The following is a 23,145-nucleotide window of genomic DNA, read 5'->3' on the forward strand; positions in this document are numbered from 1 at the left end:
CACTGCTGTCTATTTGCTGAAGTTTGGCACCATGACAATGTGTTTTTTCTCCATTTGTAGTAGGAACTATTATCTAGAAAAAAATGGAGTTTAATGTGTCATGGTGGCGGTGATAATGCGTGTACCACTCTGCTCATTGCTCAATTCCTATTGGTAATCGCCACATCGCTTCTCTCCTAATTTGCAACTTTGCTCAACTTTTTTTGCGTCACAGACTCCACCCACTTCACGTTGCTAACATTTGCTCCGTCTCCTGTCACCAGAAATATCCAGCTCTAATTGAAAATAAATGACAGCCGGTCGCTTTGTCGTGTTGCACCGCTGCTGGTCTGAATGGAGGAAAATGAGTGGAGCTGGTGCTGTTAACTTCAACATATTCCAAATATCATATTATTGACTAAATAGTTAGTATAAATAGTCTGAAGACTAAATTGTGCACTAATTGAACATGTGCGTTAGTACAGTGATATGAAGTATGAGGGGTACTTTAGCTGGTTCTTTTTTTATTTGCTATTTATCATTATGCTTACAACTTGTTTGGAAGCTCATACAGCTGTTCAATTTTAAACATGCTATGAAGAAAAATGATCAGCGGCTTAAAATCTCAGAGTGTGCTCTAGCCATTATCTGCTAAGGCACAAAAACTAAGAGTCACCATAAGGCCTACAGAGCAAAGAGAAATAGATTTACTTTTTTTAGGTTTCCAATACTAGAGTGAAGTGCATTTGGGAAATTGTATCCACATAACATATGTGGATAGCTGGTTTGGATTTTCTAGGAATTGGTCAGTGGAAATGGTCAAGTGCAGTTCTGCAAGGGCCATTGTACACCTATCTAATCCACATATAGTTTGGGGGACATATTTTTGTGTAAAGGCCATGCCGTGTGTGTTTATGCCAAATTAAGACAGTACACAGTGACTGAATTGTAGTGTTGATTGAAGGAATGCAGGTAAACAGAGAGGTCATGTTGAATGTGCTGTACACATTAATATGCGATACACTCAGCTTTGGTAGAGTTATAATACATTATACGTGCTTAACGACTGTTAGTGACATAACTTTTCCTCTGGTTTTTCTCCTCTTTCCAGTTTAAGAGGTTCCTCTGTGACTCACCACTAGAGGTAAGTGTTTTGTAAATGTATTAAAGCTTAACCTTTTCAATACCAAGTGACGCAATGCTACTAATACAATGCTATTATATCCACAATTGGTTGCAGGTGAGGCTGTTCAATGAACTGGCATTGTTTGTCATGAGTGCAAAGCCCGTTTTTATTCCTGCAGAACAACACCACTAAAAAAAATAGGGTGGTCACACGGTCTTGAGTAACAGCCGGGCCCATTAAAACATGCACACACACACACACACAAACACGAGAGGAAAAAACAAATAGGACATTAGCCTATTCTTGAGTGGTACCAGGTGGAAAAGAGCTACTCTGGTGTGTGCAACCACTGTCACACTTGGAAAAGCAAATGTTCCTTCCTGGATAAAAGTACATAAATTAAATGTGGACAATTGATTTATCGATTGCACTTTCTCAAACAAAAATTGACAAGACTTGTAAAATTTTTTGTTGCAACATTTTAGCTGCTATATGTTCTGTATTTTTTCTAAAGTATGAAACTTTGAGGCCCCTCAATAGGTTGGCGTTCTGTTTAGGGTGTGTTACTGCATTGCACCCAGAGAGTCCAGGGAATCTAGATCCATTGTGACCCTGACAAGGATAAAGTGGTGATAAACATGCAGATGAAATAATTACTGTTCTAAATTTTTATCATTGCTTTTATTTTAAATCCCCAAACCGCAAAAATAAGCTTCTGAACATTCGCCTATTCTGCGTACAGATGCAGCAGGTTAGTGCAGGTAAATGTCTACTATGTTAGCAGTGCAAATGTATGTTACGTTTTTTTTCTCCCGGGTGGCAGGGTGCCTCGGTGGGTAGCACTATCGCCTCACAGCAAGAAGGTCCTGGGTTCGATCCCCAGGCGGGGCGGTCCGGGTCCTATCTGTGCGGAGTTTGCATGTTCTCCCCGTTCTCTCGGTGTCTGTGTCTGTGTGGATTTCCTCCGCGAGCTTTGGTTTCCTCCCACAGTCCAAAAACATGCAGTCAGTTTAATTGGGGACACTGAATTGCTCTATGGGTGAATGTGTGTGTGTGTGTGTGTGTGTGTGTGTATATAAAATTGTGAAAATTAAAGGTCCTGTAAACAATGTAATTCAACTGAAATAATCAGGATAGGAGGAAGGCCTGCACTATGTTTGGAAGCCTGTTTCTGCTTGACTTTGCTAAATGCCTTTTTATTGGCCCATGATGTGTCTATCCAAGGGGCAAATGCTTGTTAACAGCGCTGTTGTGTAATTAGTCGTCAAGATTTTATAGACATCGGGTACCACTTTTGCCCCATAACCCCCTCTCTCACATACACACACATTGATGTCGCTGTTCCTTCCTGGGCTTCTGTTGTAAACAAACATGTCACAGCCACCAGATTGCATCCAAGGAGAGCACGTCGTTGTACACACCTCTTCTGACACGTGTACAGCCCTTTTCTTTTCGCCCCTGCTTTCTGCACAGTCTCTTCCGCCAATCAGGGTCCTTACACAGCGTATGAAGATCCACCCACCCACACACCCACAGTCTGGACCCCACCTGCAGATACGGTCGCCAATTAGTATCTGCTGCAGGCACCACCAATTATGCCTGCCAGATGGCGCCCAGTCGACCGGTGGCAACATCGAGTTTCGAACCGAGGAGTTCAGAAACTCTGTGCCACCTGGGTGCCCCTAGTAAGAGTTTTTTTATTGGTGGCAATATCTTTTTTTGCAGCTCCCATAAGTGGTCACCACAGTGGATCATTTTGTCTCTTCTTGCCCTGTCCTGAACATCCTTCTCTGCCGCCCAGCCTTAGCACTCTTGTTCATCCCTCCTCTGCCCATGCACATGTTAATACCATTATTTGTTCTTTACCATTTTAAACTGACTGTCTCAGTTCCTAAAAGAAAGAATAATTGTGTTTTAAGGATTACTAAAAAAAACTTAGAAAACTGGGCAAATTACATCAGTTTATTGATCAGGCATGGTAAGTTCAGGTAACTGGACTAAATTTCCTAGACTTAATCTGATATCCCGACTGATAATGATCAGCATTATTGGTCATTTAGTGGGCTGCAACATTGCACAGATGCTGTTTTCATGCTATGTGCAACGAGCCGTCTCTGATGAACTGATAACTCCGACAGTTGTGTGTTGGTGCCCTGTGATTTCCACCTTGAATGTTTTTCCTTTTTCAGTGTTCTAAGTCTTTGCACTTAAAGAATATGTTCAGTCTGATCTGCTGTGTTTTAGATTAGCATTCTATAGGTCTTCAGAAGTGATGGCAGAGATTGTTGCTGTACACTTACTGCTGAATTGCGAAATAAATCAATTTTCTATTATTCCTTTCCATTTAAGTGTAGTGGAATGTTAACGACCTCAGCTTTTGGGTAGCGCTTCTGTGTGTGGGTAACAAAGTAAGACACAGAGACCCGAGTCAGCATATGCTAGTAATTTAGGCTGTATTTAGCCCCTAAATGTTTGGCCAGTTGCTTTTTATGTATTTTTTGTGCTCGTCACTCTGACTGAAGTGCAACCATTAGGATGTCCAAGTGTTAAGGTCAAATCTTACTTTCTAAGGTCATGGCTTTTTAAACCTGCACACAACCCGTGGAACAACTTATACTTACACATTTCCCCAAATTCCTTTAAATGTTGGTTTTGTTCCACTTAAAAAATATAAAGCAGACTTCGACAACAGTTCTGATGAAAGCTGAATTTGGGGGCTTGCTCTTCCACTTAAATTTGACATTATGCCTTAAGGTTGATGCACAGGTATCCCCTCCAGTATTCAAACAATCAGACAATGTTGAAGTCTTTGAAGACTGTGGAGTTTTCCAGGTATTACTAATGCAACCTAGACTAGATTGCAGATATTGAGCCAGTTATCTGTTTGCTAACATTACCCTCATAGACCTGTTATGTAATATTTGATTTGGGGGCTATTATCAAGTAATACATTGAGTTGCATTTAGAATGTCCCAAACTTTATTTTATAAACTACAAAGTACAATTTACTAACGACTCCATTGTTAATACAGTTATTTGAAGTACTATTTGGTTGTATGTTGTTTGGGCTGCATGGTATTGTTGCAGGTAGTGTTTGTTTTAAACAGCTTTAATATCTTGGGTTCAAACCCGGTATGTATGTTGTTTTCGGTGGAAAATTAATGACTTAGATTAAATTTTCTGTGTGAATTAATGACAAAGGCTGTCAGCCAAAGATTGAAATCTATGGCTAAGTGGACACACTCAACTAAACATTTGAAGATTAGCAAAATATTGCCTGGTCTGATGAATCTTGATATCAGCTACAGATTGTAGGGGTACAAAATGTGAGCACTTTTCTAAGCTTGACAAAGCTGTTTTGTATTAATGACCCCTAACCACCACCCCCCACTCACAGTAAGACGTAGGAGCCTTGTCATGCACACAGGAAATGTTTCATAGTTTACTGCCACAATTAAGGCTACTCTCGTTTTTCAGTTCTACAAAACCCATTTCCAGAAAACCTGGGATGTTTTGTAGAATAAGTGAATTGTTAATTTTCTTGATTTTTTTTAACTGATAAAAGTAGTATGGAAAGATTTCCAATGTTTTCACTGATCAACTTCATTGGAAACACTCCACAAACGTTGGGACAGAGGCACGTTTACCATCATTACTATTCCATCACCTTTTCTATTAATGAGAATTTTAAATGCTTAGTGAACTAAGGACACTCATTTTGCAGTTTTGCAAGTAGAATTTTCCTCCATCCTTGCTTGATACAAGACTTCAGCTGATTCTCCTCTTCATCCTGCATTCATAATAGAAGACAGATCTGTACTGCAGGCAGGCCAGTCAAACACACACACCTTTTGTGTCTACTGTTGTAGTGCGTAAAATTGAGGACTGGCATTGTCTTCCTGAAATATTCATGGACTTCCTGGGTAAAGACAAAGGTTGATGGCAACATGTGTCTCTCTAAAATCCGAACCCAGGACCTTCTTGCTGTGAGGCGACAGTGCTACCCACCTAGCCACCGTGCCGCCCCACCCCTCCATGTCAATAATATAATAACACACATGCAAGTAACCAATGCATTGGGCACTGATGCTCCCCCATATCGTGATAGATGATTGCTTTTGCACCTTTTACTTATAACGGTCTGGATGGTCCTTTTCATCTTTGGCAAAGAGAATTGGACTTGCTTTTTTTTTTTACCTGAAAACCAGCTGAACCGTGGACTCATCTGACCACAGCACACATTTTCACTGACTTTTGAACCATCTGAGATGAGCTCAGGCCCAGAGAACTTTGAGGTGTTTATTCACAGACCTGATGTACAGCTTTCTTTGTGTAATAGAGTTTCAGGATGCATTTCTGTATGCAGCAGCAGACTGTTATATGACTATGGTTTTCTAAAGTACTTCCAAACCCATGTGGCTATATTTATGCAGTGCCATCTGAGAGCTCAAAGGTTACATACAATCCGCAGTGGTTTCTGGCTTTGCCCTACACAGACTAAGATCTCTCCAGATTTCCTGAATCTTTACACAGTAATATGAAGAATAGATGGTGAAAGAATCATGCCTTGAGAAATTAATTTATAATATTTATTTTATTTTATTTTAATCAGTTATTTTTAACTAATTGGCAATTCTCAATTGGCAAGTTTGATACCCTTTAATACCCAATCATAATTTCCTTACCTGTTACCAATTCACCTCTCACTTTTATTTTGCCCTGTCCCAACTTTTTTGGAGTGTGCTGCAGGCATCAAATTCTAAATGTGTTTCTTTTTACAAACTACTATGAAGTTGATCGGTGAAATCCTTTCTTTCTTTTTTACCAGTTAAATAAAGCTTCAAGAGAGTTAACAAATCACAGATTCTTCTTTTTATTGCGTTTTACAAAACGCCCCAACTTTGGGAATGGGGTTTCATCTTACTGCTGTTGATGGCCATTCGGAGGCACCCCGCTTCATCTTGAATGTCTCATGCTTGCATTTAACTGAACACTTCAATAGCTTTCCCACTGAGCCTGCTGGACTAGCGGGCTGTATGCAAAGAATTTTGCACGCACATGTTGAATGAGGATTTTTTTTCAGAAGGTTGGACATTATTACCATGGTGCCAGCTTTCAGAGAGTGAGTTGTGGTGGGTCATGGCAGTGTGTTGTGACTGTGTTTAATTTGGCTGCCAGTTACATGCCGAGTTTCTTGAGGTTCAGGATTTAGCGTGATAACAAGAACATTCCAGAATAAATAACTGGACCCAGATGGGCTGGCGGGGAGTGGACAAGATCCCGTTACCAACTCCGGCAAAACCTCTGCCCTCTCAGTGAGCCTTTTAAAGTCTAATGGGTAAAATGAGAGCAAAGAAATCTACCTAAGTTTATTTAGCTAGACGTTTGATTTAAAGGGAAAAGTGAAGGTTTACAGTTGCGGACCGTATCAGGACCAGTAGTGGCATGGTTCGAGACAAATGCTGTACATTAGGAATGTTCATGAGTAGATTTGTCAGCGCTGAACGAATAGTGTTTTTCTTATGCAGGACTGGAAGCTGGCTCTTATTACACCCTCTGACTGTTTGATGTCAGTTTGGATATTTATTTTTTACCCTACGGGGACTTTTATTAAAAAGTCTCCCCCATGTCTGTGACTTGGGCAGAGGCCCCACACATACACTCACACACACTCTCTTTTTCTCTCTCACATTCTCTCTCTTACTCATACACACTCACATTTGGAAGCAATTAGTGAGCTACTGTATACCTTATTTTTTCAGCCCACCTCAGTGAGGTTAGGTGGATTTTCTTTATTTTACAGAACAGTTTAGTCTGGACTGTACGGAAAAGCACAGTAACTGTTTACAGCTGGTGAATGTGTATCATTTTTACCAATTGCTGTTGTAGTTACTTTTGTGTTTTCACTTATTTTAAGAGCCAATAATATGTACACAAGAACATCCACACTGAATTATTTTGGGTAATTATTAACAATGATTTTTCAGTAGATGCAAATTTTACCAACAAGCTTATAACATCCCGTCAGAATATAAAACAAAACAGCAGTAATGTAAACCAGTAACATGAACATAAACACTTCTGAAAACAGCAAAACCAGTTCTGAATGTAGATTTTACACTAGGTTTTAGTAAACAGTTCATTACCAGCGCTAATTAAACAGTACAACAGTACTTCCTTACATTATCAGTGTGGTTTTTATATGAACCACAAAAATATCTTTATACAGGAACATGATGCAAAATATACAAATTATTCACAAAGTTGAATCAGTTCATCTGGACACAAGTTTGTTGTAGAGATACGTTTCGTCACTCAATCCGAATGACTTCTTCAGACTGAAGAAGTCATTCGGATTGAGTGACGAAACGTATCTCTACAACAAACTTGTGTCCAGATGAACTGACTCAACTTTGTGGATTTGTGTACCTGGATTATTGAGCATGCATCAACATACAAATTATTGTTTAAATGAAGTTACAAATCTACAAGTTTAACATGGTCAGACTATACTGATGCTAAACAGCTTTGCTTATGATTTTAATGTGTAATAGTTACCTCGTTTATGATTTATATTATAGCATTAAAAACGTTTTCTTGTTGAGGATAGAACTTTATAGTTCTACCCAAAAGTATTGCATGCACACAGAGTTTCAGTTTGTTTAGAAAAAGAAAGAGCTATCTACCGATGCGGGGTGGCATTGTGGCTCAGTGGGTAGCACTGTCGCCTCACAGCAAGAAGCTCCTGGGTTCGATCCCCAGGTGGGTGGTCCGGGTCCTTTCTGTGTGGAGTTTGTATGTTCTCCCAGTGTCTGTGTGGGTTTCCTCCGGGAGCTCCGGTTTCCTCCCACAGTCCAAAAACATGCAAGTGAGGTGAATTGAAGATACAAAATTGTCCATGACTGTGTTCGATAGGACCTTGTGAACTGATGAACCTTGTGTAATGAGTAACTACCGTTTCTGTCATGAATGTAACCAAAGTGTAAAACATGACGTTAAAATCCTAACAAACAAACAAACACTAGGTTTTAGTAAACAGTTTGTTACCAGTAAGTAAACAGTAATACAACAGTACTTCCTTCCATTATCAGTGTGGTTTTTATATGAACCACACTAATACCTTTATACAGGAACATGATACAAAATATACAAATTATTGTTTAAATAAAGTTACACTCAGATCCATGCAGTCATACTCCATATGGACGCTAAACATCACTTATGATTTTATTGTGTAATAGTTGCCTTGTTCATTATTTAAATTGTATAGAAGCATTAAAACATTTTTATTGTTGGGGTTAGAACTTAATAGCCCAGAAGTAATGCATGCACACTGAGAGACTAAGTTTGTTTAGAAAGAGAAAGAGCTATGCAGTGTTGCCCTCAATTCAAACCAAAAATTTTAAAACAAGATTAAATAAATGGGATGGTTTAAAACACTGGACACATTGCATATACTAACGATGCATATTGACAAAATATGTGTTGTAATATGTTGATATTTTAGTAATAAGAAGTGAGTACAGATTGTGTGTCCAGTTTGCCGCAATGAAGATTTATAGATTTTTGATGTGTATTAATTTTTTTAAATTAAACAAAACATTTATGAGTTTTAATATAAATGCAGATACAGTTGACATAGGAATCATTCAGACCCCTGTACTTAATGCACTTTTTATTGTGAGTTTGATTGTAATTGGATTTAATTAAATTCTTACCAGAAATTCACAAAAGTATTTAAACCCTGTGCTGTGGCACTCCAAATTGCGGTCAGGTGCATCCTGATTGCTTTAATTATCCCTGAGATGTGTCTAGAACTCAATTGGAGTCCACTGGTTGTAATTTGAATTGACATAATTGTTTGGAAAGACTTACACCTGGTTTATAAGAACTCACAGCTTACTCAAAAACCAACCCAAGAAGTTATTTTACAGTTTTAATTCAAAGATAAATAAGCTGCATTTAATACAGGGACAAGAAATGTTTTGATTTAACATTTCTACAGCTATAAGAAGCAATATTAGAGGTACAACTACCACATACTTGTTGTTGAATTGCTACAGCTTGAAGCTGTTAGTATTATATCATTATTGATATCAGTTAAAGTTTAACCATCTCAGTCTAGTCTTTTAACTCTCTTGTAGGCCGAGAGATCTCCTGATGGACCTGATATGGGCTATGGCTCTTTTCACCAGCAGTACTGGCTTGATGGGCGGATCGTGGCAGTTGGTGTTATCGACATTCTGCCAAATTGTGTCTCCTCTGTCTACCTCTATTACCACCCAGACTTTTCCTTCCTTTCACTGGGCACCTACTCTGCTCTCAGGTACCTCAAACACCCTATATGGTCAGTGGACCTTTGGTCATTCAATTTTCATTTAAAAAACAATAGTGAACAATGGGGGAAAAAAGCCATTTCTTGTTTTTGGTTCTGTTTTTGTCAGTGAAAAAACAAGAAAAAACTTAATTTTACAGATCAAGTGATCATAAAATCAAATAAGCGAATAGAAATTGAATATATTATATTTTATTCATTCAAATTTAGAATTTCTTATTACTTCAATCATGCAACGCGCACGTATGGTGACTAAAGCGCATTATACTGGCTTATTACATACGTCTTAGTTAAATAAATAAATAAATAAATAAACCCAGGTGACGCAGCGGGATATACACTCCGGTTGGAATCTCGGTGCTGCTATTGATCGGCTGGGCGCCATCTAGCGGGCACAGTTGGCTGTGCCTGCAGCAGACAAAATTGGCCACAGAGTCTGCTGGGTAAGAAAAGGCCAGACTAGGAGGATGGGGTCTTTAAACTCTGTGTAATGATCCTGGTTAGCAGGCCGAGGCACCTGTGCAGAAGTGGATGAGCCTCATATGCGAATCCACCAAAGCACGGACAGAAAAGTGGGGGTTGAGGGACTGCACACAGGTCGGAAGCCGCGTGGAGCAGGTAAATATACCCTCCTCAAACGCAATTGGGATCCCCAGCGGCAGAAGACTAATTGACTACGCTAAATCAGGAGAAAAAGGGAGAAAATGCATAAATAAATAGAAAAATAATAATAACCTGACAATATAGCTCCTGCTACCCAGCTTTTAATTATGTTAAAATCACCTGAATATTCCACTATTTAAATTAGCCTGTGTCAAATTTGAGGGGTATTACAGTGATATGTATTGTGAACATGTTCTAAATTTTTGCTTGCACATATACCCAAGCTTAAATGTTAATGAAAGCGTATACTAATTCACTCATTCTAACTTTGATTCTATTCTGGAATATTAGCCAAGTATCCACAAAAAGTATGAAGCTGAACTATATTGGAAATTTTGAGTGATTAAATGATTGCACTTAGTGTAAATATTGGAGTACTGAATATGGTTGGAATGAGTGAGATATTATCAGCTTTAATAAACAAATAAGCTCAGGTCTATAATCATGCATTAATAATTACAGTATACATTAAGGTGGTTACCTATCAGAAACTCTACATTTCCACCATAGATCTGCTTTAAACGAGGAGCAGATACTTGTCTGATAGAATAGAATAAAGTTGAAATGATAAACATATTCTAAGATTTTTACAGATACAGTCCCAAATAAATGTCTTTATAATTACAGTACATACTGAGGTGTGTTAAATGCCCCCAAATTCAAATTTTTTGCTATAGATCTGTGTCAAACCTGTGTGGTTATTTATCAGATATTGTAGTTCTGAATCAGGTTGGAATAAGTCATATACACCAATCAGGCATAGCATTATGACCACCTTCCTAATATTGTGTTGGGCCCCCTTTTTGCTGTTAAAAGAACTCTGACCTGTTGAGGCATGGACTCCACTAGACCCCTGAAGGTGTGCTGTGGTATCTGGCACCAAGATGTTAACAGCAGATCCTTTAACTCCTGTAAGTTGCGGCTTGCCTTCTTCCCATAGTGCATCCTGGTGCCATGTGTTCCCCAGGTGAGTGCTGCACATGCACTCAGCCATCCACGTGATGTAAAAGAAAACGTGATTCATCAGACCAGGCCACCTTCTTCCATTGCTCTGTGGTCCAGTTCTGATGCTCACGTGCCCATTGTTGCCACTTTCGGCGGTGGACAGGGGTCAGTATGGGGACCCTGAACTGTCTGCGGCTATGCAGCCTTAACTGTGATATACTGTATATTCTGACACCTTTCTATCAGAACCAGCATTAACTTCTTCAGCAATTTAAGTTATAGTAGCTCGTCTGTTGGATGCATCAATGAGCCTTGGCCGCCCATGACCCTGTCATCGGTTTACTACTGTTTCTACCTTGGACCACTTTTGATAGATACTGACCACTGCAGACCGGGAACACCCCACAAGAGCTGCAGTTTTGGAGATGCTCTGACCCAGTTGTCTAGCCATCACAATTTGGCCCTTGTCAAACTTGCTCAAATCCTCACGCTTGCCCATCTCTCCTGCTTCTAACACATCAACTTTGAGGGTAAAATGTTCACTTGCTGCCAAATGTATCCCACCCACTAACAGGTGCTGTGATGAAGCGATAATCAGCGTTTTTCACTTCACTTGTCAGTGGTCATAATGTTATGCCTAGTGTATTATGAGCTTTAATTACTATGCATTTGTTTGCATATTTATTGGCATGCATTAATATTGAAAACATTCACAATGCACTACTGTAATCCCCCTAAAATTTGAGCCTGCCTGACATGGAAGCTATTTCTTGGTATTTCCACTGACAAGAACAGAACAAGAAATGGCTTTTTCTGCATTTTTCTATAATGGTTTTTAAAATCAACATTGAATGATGAAAGGTACATGGAACCTAAACATACATCACTCTTTCTTTGAATTCAGAATGTGTAGGCTGTATGTGAACTTCTACTCCAGACCAGTTGGGAAAGAATGTGAAATGCTTATAAAAACTAAATTTGCAGGTCCACTTTGACCTGTATAAACAGTGCAAAGACAATATGATGAATGACTTTATGTTTATAAAAATGTCCCATTTTGAATGGGCCAGTGAAACCGATGAAATGTCGTGAAGGCTGGTTGTGAGGTGGATTGTTCTACAATGCATTCTGGTGCCTGTACAATGCATAGTTTAATGGTTAATAATGCACACATGCCCAGCTGTGGTTTTGGGTTTATTCTAAAGCAGGGTTTGTTAGACCAGTCAACCTTTTTCCATTGCTGCGATGTCCAGTTCCGATCCCTGCCTGCCCATTGCAGGGACCTCTGAGAAGTTAAGACTGTATTATTCAGAGATAGAAAAATTAAAATGAAAGGTTGTGTCACTGGTGAACATGATTCTGCAATTTGTTTGTTGGAACAAAGCAAAAAGATACAACATCAGATAAAACATCAAGTGTCATGTTATTTGTAATCTTTTTGATTTAATGCAGGTCAAAGGAAATTTGCATGTCACTGTTTTTTTTTTAGTGTTTCCGTACCAAGTTTTCTGTACCTGAGGTTTGTGTAATAATACATATATTGTGATGTTTTATTGATTTGGATCTAGTTAAAATCAGTGTGTGTTAAAAATAGTCTTTATTTTATTTGATGAAACATTTTGCTTAGAAATACACTTTTCATATTAAAATGGCAGTGCACACACACACACACACACACGTGTATTCACAATGCTCACAGTGTAAGGCTTGCGTCTCTTGAGTGTTCTCACCTTATTGAATTACATTCTGTGCTCGCCAGCTCTCTCTTGTACCCAAAGCAGATGGAGCTCAATGGCATTGTGTGCATTTGTGTGTTTGATGTAAGTGTAAGTGGTTTTATTTTGAAAATGGGATGCAGGATATGGGTTTTGGACATTTAAGTGTTTTTGTATACATAAAGCTAGCATTGAGTTGCCAATTTATTAGATACATATACCTAGTTGCTACCCTGCTGGGCTGCAGTATAAAATTTAGGTAAGCAATCACTGATTCTACGTCATCTGTTAGTACCAATCAATATGTATTAAATTGTGGACTATTCTTAGTGTTCACTTAACCCTAGTTCAAAAAAGTTGGGACCGTTTAAAAAAGAGGAGAAAAGATAAAAACAGAAAGGTTTGCTGAGCCATCGACTTACATTTAATTGACAACTAAGACAAGATGTTTTGATGTTTTAGCTGACCAACACATTTTTGTTGTTTGAGCCCAGATCAGTCAACTGTGTTTCCTAATATTGCAGATATATAATTTTTGCTTTGCGTAGTGGATTCTTAATGCTTGCATTTGCAAATGCAGTGACCAAATTGTTTACTGACAATTGTTATTGGTTTTCCGAAGTATTTTATATCTACAGTGGATAGAAAAAGTCTACACACCTCTGCTAACATGCCAGGTTTTGTTATCAGATCTAAATAAATAATTTTAGATGTATTTCCATCTTTAACATGATCTATAACAAGGAGCGGTACAGCGGTCCACCATGTAACAAGGAGTGGTACAGAAGGTCATTCATACCTGCTGTTTTAAATGTGCTTCAACAAAGTTTTAGTTTAAGGGGGTGAATATTTTTCAACCACATTATTGTGAGTTTTTAATATTTTTTTATGTCCATTGTTTGTTATATTTATTACAAAGTCATGCTGTTTTTTTTTTTATACATACAGTGTCTCGTTTGCATTCTACAGCAAAAGCCATGGTCTGCCAAGAGCTTACACAGTATCAAAGGTATTTCATAGTTGAAAGGTATCAGTAGGTATCAGGAGAAGGGTACAAAGACATTTACAAGACATTACATACACCATGGAACACAGTGAAGACAGTCGTCAACAAGTGATTAAAATATGGCATTACAGTGACACTACCAAAAACTTAATGTCCCTTTAAAAAGAAGAAAATTGGTCCAGGAGGCTGTCAAGAAGCCTGAAGTAACATTAAAGAAACAACATGGATTTCTGGCAAATACTGGTTGTGTACTACATGTGACAGAAATCTTCCTTATTCTTCATACGTCTGGCAGTGGTGTATGATTGCATCACCAAAATGAACACCAAAACCACAATGAAGCATGTTTTTGACAGCATTATGCTTTGGGGTGTTTTTTCAAGCTAAAATTTGAACTTTAGTTGAATTGGATGTACAGTGTATCACAAAAGTGAGTACACCCTGCACATTTCTGCAGATATTTAAGTATATCTTTTCATGGGACAACACTGACAAAATGACACTTTGACACAATGAAAAGTAGTCTGTGTGCAGCTTATATAACAGTGTAAATTTATTATTCCCTCAAAATAACTCAATATACAGCCATTAATGTCTAAACCACCGGCAACAAAAGTGAGTACACCCCTAAGAGACTACACCCCTAAATGTCCAAATTGAGCACTGCTTGTCATTTTCCCTCCAAAATGTCATGTGATTTGTTAGTCTTACTAGGTCTCAGGTGTGCATAGGGAGCAGGTGTGTTCAATTTAGTAGTACAGCTCTCACATTCTCTCATACTGGTCACTGAAAGTTCCAACATGGCACCTCATGGCAAAGAACTCTCTGAGGATCTTAAAAGACGAATTGTTGCACTACATGAAGATGGCCAAGGCTACAAGAAGATTGCCAACACCCTGAAACTGAGCTGCAGCACAGTGGCCAAGATCATCCAGCGTTTTAAAAGAGCAGGGTCCACTCAGAACAGACCTCGCGTTGGTCGTCCAAAGAAGCTGAGTGCACGTGCTCAGCGTCACATCCAACTGCTGTCTTTGAAAGATAGGCGCAGGAGTGCTGTCAGCATTGCTGCAAAGATTGAAAAGGTGGGGGGTCAGCCTGTCAGTGCTCAGACCATACGCCGCACACTACATCAAATTGGTCTGCATGGCTGTCACCCCAGAAGGAAGCCTCTTCTGAAGTCTCTACACAAGAAAGCCAGCAAACAGTTTGCTGAAGACATGTCAACAAAGGACATGGATTACTGGAACCATGTCCTATGGTCTGATGAGACCAAGATTAATTTGTTTGGTTCAGATGGTCTCAAGCATGTGTGGCGGCAATCAGGTGAGGAGTACAAAGATAAGTGTGTCATGCCTACAGTCAAGCATGGTGGTGGGAATGCCATGGTCTGGGGCTGCATGAGTGCAGCAGGTGTTGGGGAGTTACATTTCATTGAGGGACACATGAACTCCAATATGTACTGTGAAATACTGAAGCAGAGCATGATCCCCTCCCTCCGGAAACTGGGTCGCAGGGCAGTGTTCCAGCATGATAATGACCCCAAACACACCTCTAAGACGACCACTGCTTTATTGAAGAGGCTGAGGGTAAAGGTGATGGACTGGCCAAGCATGTCTCCAGACCTAAACCCAATAGAACATCTTTGGGGCATCCTCAAGCGGAAGGTGGAGGAGCGCAAAGCCTCAAATATCCGCCAGCTTCGTGATGTCGTCATGGAGGAGTGGAAAAGCATTCCAGTGGCAACCTGTGAAGCTCTGGTAAACTCCATGCCCAGGAGAGTTAAGGCAGTTCTGGGAAATAATGGTGGCCACACAAAATATTGACACTTCAGAAACTTTCACTAAGGGGTGTACTCACTTTTGTTGCCGGTGGTTTAGGCATTAATGGCTGTATATTGAGTTATTTTGAGGGAAGAATAAATTTACACTGTTATATAAGCTGCACACAGACTACTTTTCATTGTGTCAAAGTGTCATTTTGTCAGTGTTGTCCCATGAAAAGATATACTTAAATATCTGCAGAAATGTGAGGGGTGTACTCACTTTTGTGATACACTGTAATTGTAAACAGTTCAAAATATCAGTCAATTTTGGCACAAGACATTCAGGTCTCTGCTAAAATGCTTAAGATTTTATCATGACAAGGACCCAAAGCATACCTTCACAACAACTAAAGAACAGCTTCACCAGAAGAATATCAAAGTTATGCAATGGCCAAACAGCCCAGACCTGAATTAAATTGAAAATATGTGTGGTGAAGAAAGCTGTACACAGTAGATGCCCTTACAATCTGACAGACTTTGAGCACTTTTGCAAGAAAGAGTGGTCAAAGATTACCAAGATTACCATTAGTCAAGATGTGCCATGCTAATAGACTACTACCCAAAAAGACTAAATGCTGTCATATAATCAAAAGGTGCTTCAACAAAGTTTTAGTTTAAGGGGATGAATATTTTTCAACCACCGAGTGTCTGTCCAGGGGAGTGTGACATTACGAGATTTTTACTTCTAAAACCTAAAGCATTTAATTTTTCACTCACAGGAGACAGATTTGATAAGTCTCGCTGGCCACGCTACACATGCAGGTCTAATGTTATCCAGTTCAGTCTGAAAAGGACCATTGGCTAGCAAAACTAGGGCTAACAGGAAAGATAAAAACAATAACTGCTGTTATAGGACATGGGCGTGTGTGTCTTTAAGAGAGGTGTATAGTGGGAAATCTGCTTTGTTCACAATATTGCTATAGGTGAGTCAGGAGTCGATTCGTATGAAGCGAAGCGTGTTCACGTTATGAGTTTCCTCAGTCAACTTTCTGTTTTTATTGTTATTAATTAAAGATGCGGTTTTAAATAAACACCATCTACTACAGAACATTTTGTGTGACTCGCTTTTCTTACAGGTCGGAGGCTTAATTAATCTGGCTGTTACCACAGAGCCGTAGCCAAGTCAGACTCATTCTGCCCGTGGAGCTAAAAGTTGACTCCCCTTAGTTTTCTGTCAGTCAAAGCAGAATATCCCAAACTAGCGAACTTAGTAATTGATGTACTTTTACCTCTACTTGGCTCTGCTGCAACTGAAATTAAACAACGAATTTCTATAATGTGCTTGCAGAATATGTTCAGTCGTCACATTGAATAAGATAGGGCTTTCAATATTGAATTAAGGTTATGGGCCAATCAGTATTCAGGTTATTTTGCCTGGCTTTTTAGCACTAAAACGTTTCTGGGTCTGTTAAAAGTTGTGGTCAGTAGAAGGTTAAGTTCCTGGATTTGTTACAATCAGCATTCAAAAATTGTTCTTAAACTGGTGGTCTATTTGCTCATGCAGATTCTTACAAAGTAGTGAATGTTGACCCATTCTTTCTTGTGAAAGACCGTGGTGTTTTTGTTATTACTCCTTTTATACACAGTCATAACAGCATAAACAGGAAAGTTCCAAAGTTCTAACACAAGTGTTTTTGGTCAGCAGTGAAGTTGATTCAGCGAAACATTAAAAAAATCCCTACTTTGTGTTGTGGAGCAGCGTGTTAGACTGCGTACAGCCATGAATCTGCATGATGTGTGACTCAGTAGCGAGGTCAACGGCACTGCTTTTTTAAAGTAGGAAACAATGGCACTGTCAGCACAAAGATGGTTTTGCCGCATATCATTTGGATGCATCTGTTCTTGGAATATAATATTAATACAGTATTTTTTTTCCCTATAATTGTGTGGTACGTGAGTGGCTATTTGCATTTTTAAAAGCGACTCTCTTGTGTCCTGTGGTGAGTTCTTAGCCATAATTGGCATGTGTTGGAGTTTCAGCTCGATGAAGAGGAGATAATAGGGGGTTCAAGCTGCTGCCAGAACAGAGCGGCTGGGGATAGGGGATGTGAGGAGGGTGGGACCTGTTGTTTCTTTTAGCTCCTTTCATTCCCTCGAAATCCCTATTTGTGAATGGGTCCCTCAGCCTCTCCTGATTCTCTTTACTCCTTTTCCTCCAAGCTCCCATTCATGGCTTTGCAAGGCTTTGTCACAAGGGGATGGGAACCCAGGAACCTGGCAGCAACCGCTTGACCTTCTAGCACCTCTCTATTTTGCATCCTCTATTTTCTTTGCCGTTCTCTTTTTCTCTCTTCCCCTTTTATTTCCTCTTAGTGTCTTTTTTTTACTTTCTTGAGTACTTTTTTTACGATGTGCTTTAATTTTTTTCCACTCTCACCTACTCTCCCACACAAAAAAAGTCTTGAATTTTTTTTATTGAATATTAAAACACATTGAAGGTAAAATCAGCCATACAAATGTCCTTATACTGTTTTTCTTCCCTTTTTACTCCACAGCTTTGCTCTTTATTGGAGACCCTATACTCTTTATTTCTGCCAAAACCTTTCCACTTTAATGTCTGATACATAGCATGTACACTGTAGAAAAATGTGGTTTCCTAGATTTTGAAAGATTGATCAGAAAAGCATGATGGAAAATTCTAACTACATAGCAGCAACAAAGTCCATCACTGCCACAGTTTTCTGTTTAAAGAGAGAGACTTACCAAGTACCTTGGGGGGGGGGGGGGGCATAGTGCATTACATTTCAGCTCACCACCTTGTACTGGTCCTGATTAGTGTCTAATGTACACGGAAACACTGAGCTGTTAAGAATATAATTATGTAAATGAAGACTTTGAATCTGTTCATTATTTAACAATGTGCATGATGTAAGCTCACCCAGTTTCCTAACGGTCTGATAAACTTACATCATGGTGACAGTTGTACAATCGATTTTTGCTAGTGTAAGCCAGGCACTCTTGATTGAAATGTGTCTGCAAAATGTAACATGTATTTTTGTGTACTGCACTATAATTGCAAATTGCAATGATTCTGCCCTAGGCGAGGGGGTACATAACAAAAACCTCAACAATAATGCCAGATTGCACTTATGACATTTAATGTTTTGGCTGACTGACATGATTGTGTTTTGTAAATAAAGCCAAATTTTAAATTGGTATGCGATCCAGATTCACTGTGGCAACCCCTGAATACAGGAGCAGCCAAAAGAAAAAAAAGATTCTAGCAAGATAATTACAGACCTAATTCTGCACTTACTACAACTGTAAGACATGTGCTTGACTGGCCTGCCTGCAGTCCAGATCTGTTTCATATTGTATATGTATGGTGCATACATGAAGAATGAGCAAAAAATCCACTTGCAAAACTGCAAGTTAAATTCTATCCATATTCTCCACTGCAGTAGTATAAAAAAGTCTCATTAATAGGAAAGGTGATTAAACACTGTACTAAATATGCCTCTGTCCTGACTTTTTTGTTTGGAAAACGCTGGAAATCTTTGTACTTTTGTCAGGTAAATAAAATAAAATAATTCTAGATTCCTGTTTTTATTACATTTAACAAAATGTCCCAACTTTTCTGAAAGTTGGTTTGGAGATCCTGGTGTTTTGTTGAGAATAAAGATGGGGAGATGTTTATATGCTGCATTAAAGATTTTTGGGGCATCACTTGACTTGTTCTGGTTCACATTAATCTGATCAGTCATACAGCTCCAACCCTAACCTGTACTATCGTTAATTTATGTTCTGTCTAGCAAAAACCAGCATGCCAACTAAAGTTCTTTTTGATTGTTCTCTTTATAGGGAGATAGCCTTCACAAGGCATTTACACAAGCAGTCGCCCAAGCTTTCCCTATACTACCTGGGCTTTTACATCCACTCGTGTCCCAAGATGCGCTACAAGGTATGTTTCCTCTCTTCTTACCTTTGATTACCAATCATGTCACCAAACAATTAATGGGTAATCATAATCATTACAATGTAAAACTGGCTTCCACTTTGCTACTCACCCTAGTGCACCATCTTTTATACAAAGCTTTAAAGAATTAGAATGCACACTGTGTATGCAATACATATGCTTCTCAAGATCTCAGTTAACACAAATGGTGATCAGGAAAATAAAAAGTGCTACAGGGCCCAAGTGTTGAAGCCCTACTTACCTGTCCTCCACTTTTTGTTAGTGACCGTTACTGTCAAAACAGACTGTAAAGCCTGACTAAAATTTGTTGGTTGTTGTATGGTGTAGGACATGAAGTTAGCATTTACTAGTCAGTGTGTACATACAGTTATAATCAAAATTATTCAACCCCTATTGCAAATTAGGTTTATTGCAAAATGTACCAACAGCTGTTAAACAAGAATAGTTTAATTAGCTCAGCACTACTAATATAACAAGGGACTTTTTCAAATTCAACACAAATGACAATTTTTAAGTCTTGCTAATAAACCTAATTTGCATTGAAGGTTAAATAATTTGATTGCAACTGTAGTTAAATAGTTTTTAGCATCCTAGAAAAGCTTTGTACCATTGGAGCCAGTTCCAGCTCTAAAGCACAGTACACACAACTCAGTCGGATTTTCTAGCTGCTAGTAAATATACTTAATATGTAAGATGTTTATGATTTGTTTGTTTTTTTGAGAACATAAGTCAACATGGAGATAAAATGCAAAAAAAAATCTAGTTCCCTTGGCAAATTTCCATTTTCACTGTTTGAATTCTTCAGTGTTTTTTTAATGTCCAAGAACAATAGGTTTTGTTAATTTTAAGACCATGTTTTTGTGTTGAGGGGGGTCTTTAAGGATCAGGGTATTTATACAGAGTGAGACTTTTTAAAGCTCTTTTAAAACTGCATAAAATACATTACTTAGGCAAATATGCAAGCAATATAATGCTAAATAGTGCTTAGATGATTGGGGGAAAGCTATTTCTTTAGCTTCCAGTCCATGTAGATTACATGACATACTTAAATTGTTCGTTTGGCTTGCCTCATCTTGTTTTCTAAAAATCAACCATTATCAGATTGCAGAACTTGCTTTTTGTGGACAAACAGTGGAAAATACTGAAACCCATTTGGCCTTGCTATATCCATTTACAGCAGTTCTCATCAAATACATGAGGCTCACCAAGGTACTGCCGACGCTTAGCTTTCAGTGTGGGCATTTTAATAGTCATTTACCTGGACTTTATTTAGTAAGGCCAGGGATGCGGTGTCATGTTTGACCTGAGATTGTCATTATAGAATAATAACCTGAACCTAAAGATTAAGTTTGCCCTGGAATTGTCAGTCTGTACTGAGAACAAGAGGCTGAGTATACACTGATCAAAAAAAAAAAAAAGGCACTTTGGTTCTAACAGGTTTTAGAAAAGTTCTGTTCTTCGACTGTTGTCTATCTAAACTTAAGGAATGAAATGTTCACTATGGAAGCACTTCTGTAAGTCGCTCTGGATAAGAGCGTCTGCTAAATGCTGAAAATGTAAATGTAAATGTAAATGATCAGCCATAACATTAAATCCATCTCCTGGTTTCTACACACACTGTCCGTTTTATCAGCTCCACTTACCATATAGAAGCACTTTGTAGTTCTACAATTACTGACCGTGGTCCATCTATTTCTCTACATACCTTTTTAATTTGCTTTCACCCTGTTCTTCAATGGTCAGGATCCCCACAGGACCACTACAGAGTGGGTATTATTTGAGTGGTGGATCATTCTCAGCACACATGGTGGTGGTGTGTTAGTGAGTGTTGTGCTGGTATGAGTGGATCAGACACAGCAGCGCTGCTGGAGTTTTTAAATGCTGTGTCCACTCACTATCCACTCTACTAGACACTCCTACCTAGTTGGTCCACCTTGTAGATGTAAAGTCAGAGACGATTGCTCATCTATTGCTGCTGTTCGAGTTGGTCATCTTCTAGACCTTCATCATTGGTCACAGGACGCTGCCGCTGTTGGCTGGATATTTTAGGTTGGTGGACTATTCTCAGTCCAGCAGTGACAGTGAGGTGTTTAAAAACTCCATCAGTGCTGCTGTGTCTGATTCACTCATACCAGCACAACACACTAACACCACCCCCGTGTCACTGCAGTGCTGAGAATGATCCACCACCCAAATAATACCTACTCTGTAGTGGTCCTGTGGGGGTCCTGACCATTGAAGAACAGGGTAAAAGCTGGCTAAAAAGGTATGTAGAAAAACAGATGGACTACAGTCAGTAATTGTAGTAATTGTACAAAGTGATTGTATATGGTAAGTGGAGCTGATAAAAAAAGGTGGTCATAATGTTATGCTTAATTAGTGTAATTTTGAAGCTGGAATCCAGAAAAACAAACCTTGATGGCGGATACAGGATTTCTGAAAGAAAAGCCGAGTAAGTATTACCACAGGTGCAGGACATGTTGGGGATTTTTGACAGGGGCAGGGGAACTCTGAACAGCTGATTCATATACAGAGGTGCGAGATGGCAAGCAACAAGAAGAATGTAAATAAAAGTGATGAACTAGCCAAGAGCAGAGAGAGAGTAAGGGGGAGAAGAAAAGATGGGACTGGAGAATCCATTAGTGGTTGAGGAAGAGGTCAGGATGGAGACTGCTACTGTTGTTTATACTATGACACTCTTACACACACTCTCAGGGGTGTTACAGTTATATTTTATGGTGTAATAACCTTGGTAAAAAAAATACCACTATTATATTATATCACAATATTAAGCTAGCGTATCCACTTACCAAGCACTTTATTAGGTACACTTACCATGTATGTACATACACTGATTTATTATTTTAGAAGCCACACCTACCGGACAGAAACTTTATGGGTGCAATTACTGTCTGTAGTCAGTACTTTTTTTACCTACTGCTCCTTACTGATTATTTGAAAGGGACCCTTATAGGAACCCCCATTTTCAACACTGCATTGACAATAATATAGTTATTACATGATAGTGTGTACTGTTTAAACTTACTGGTTTCTTTATTAGGAACACATAACCCTGTTCATGCTCTTGTGTTAATACACAATGTGTGTTAATCATCCTATAGTCTTTATAAGCCAAAACAGTAGGACCACCTGCCTGATATATTGTCAAAACACCTGTGACCTGCCAAGGCATGGACTTCGCAAGACATCTGAAGGAATCTGGTGGTATCTGGTACCAGGATAAAACAGTGGTCGTGCCAGTCAACCAGTTTGCGACTTTGCAACCCCTTACAAGTATTTATTGCCTCATTTAATGTTGTGACACATTCACCTCATCAAAAGTTTAAAAATGATCTGCAGTTTGAGCCATTCTGTTATCTGTACCAGACGCCATAGTCTTCATGTGCTCTGGCATTAGTCAACAACCTTTTGTCTGCTCATGGCTTGTCCCTTTTCGAACCACTCTTGATGAGTATTCACCTCAACTGCCTTTGAGCACCATTTGCTATTTCATAGATACTTCAACCCAGTCATCTGGCCATAACGATTAGGCCCTTATTAAAGTCACTCAGGTATTTATGCTGATCACATCTGCTGCATTTAATATGTGTACTATGAGTAACTACTATCAGCCTAAC

At 39.0% G+C, this 23,145-nt stretch overlaps 1 protein-coding gene across 4 annotated transcripts in view; it reads left to right on the top strand.

Moving 5' to 3' along the window:
• Positions 1 to 23,145, top strand: part of LOC134314392 (arginyl-tRNA--protein transferase 1) — a 130,865-nt gene that overhangs the window by 57,747 nt on the left and 49,973 nt on the right. For all 4 annotated transcript variants that reach the window (XM_062994976.1, XM_062994978.1, XM_062994979.1 and 1 more), the window contains 3 exons: positions 1,091 to 1,123; positions 9,250 to 9,431; positions 19,393 to 19,492. In XM_062994976.1, coding sequence (XP_062851046.1) covers positions 1,091 to 1,123; positions 9,250 to 9,431; positions 19,393 to 19,492 — 315 coding nt within the window. The remainder of the gene's footprint in view (positions 1 to 1,090; positions 1,124 to 9,249; positions 9,432 to 19,392; positions 19,493 to 23,145) is intronic.

Source organism: Trichomycterus rosablanca, chromosome 5 (genome assembly GCF_030014385.1).
Source record: "Trichomycterus rosablanca isolate fTriRos1 chromosome 5, fTriRos1.hap1, whole genome shotgun sequence".
Classification (NCBI taxonomy): domain Eukaryota; kingdom Metazoa; phylum Chordata; class Actinopteri; order Siluriformes; family Trichomycteridae; genus Trichomycterus; species Trichomycterus rosablanca.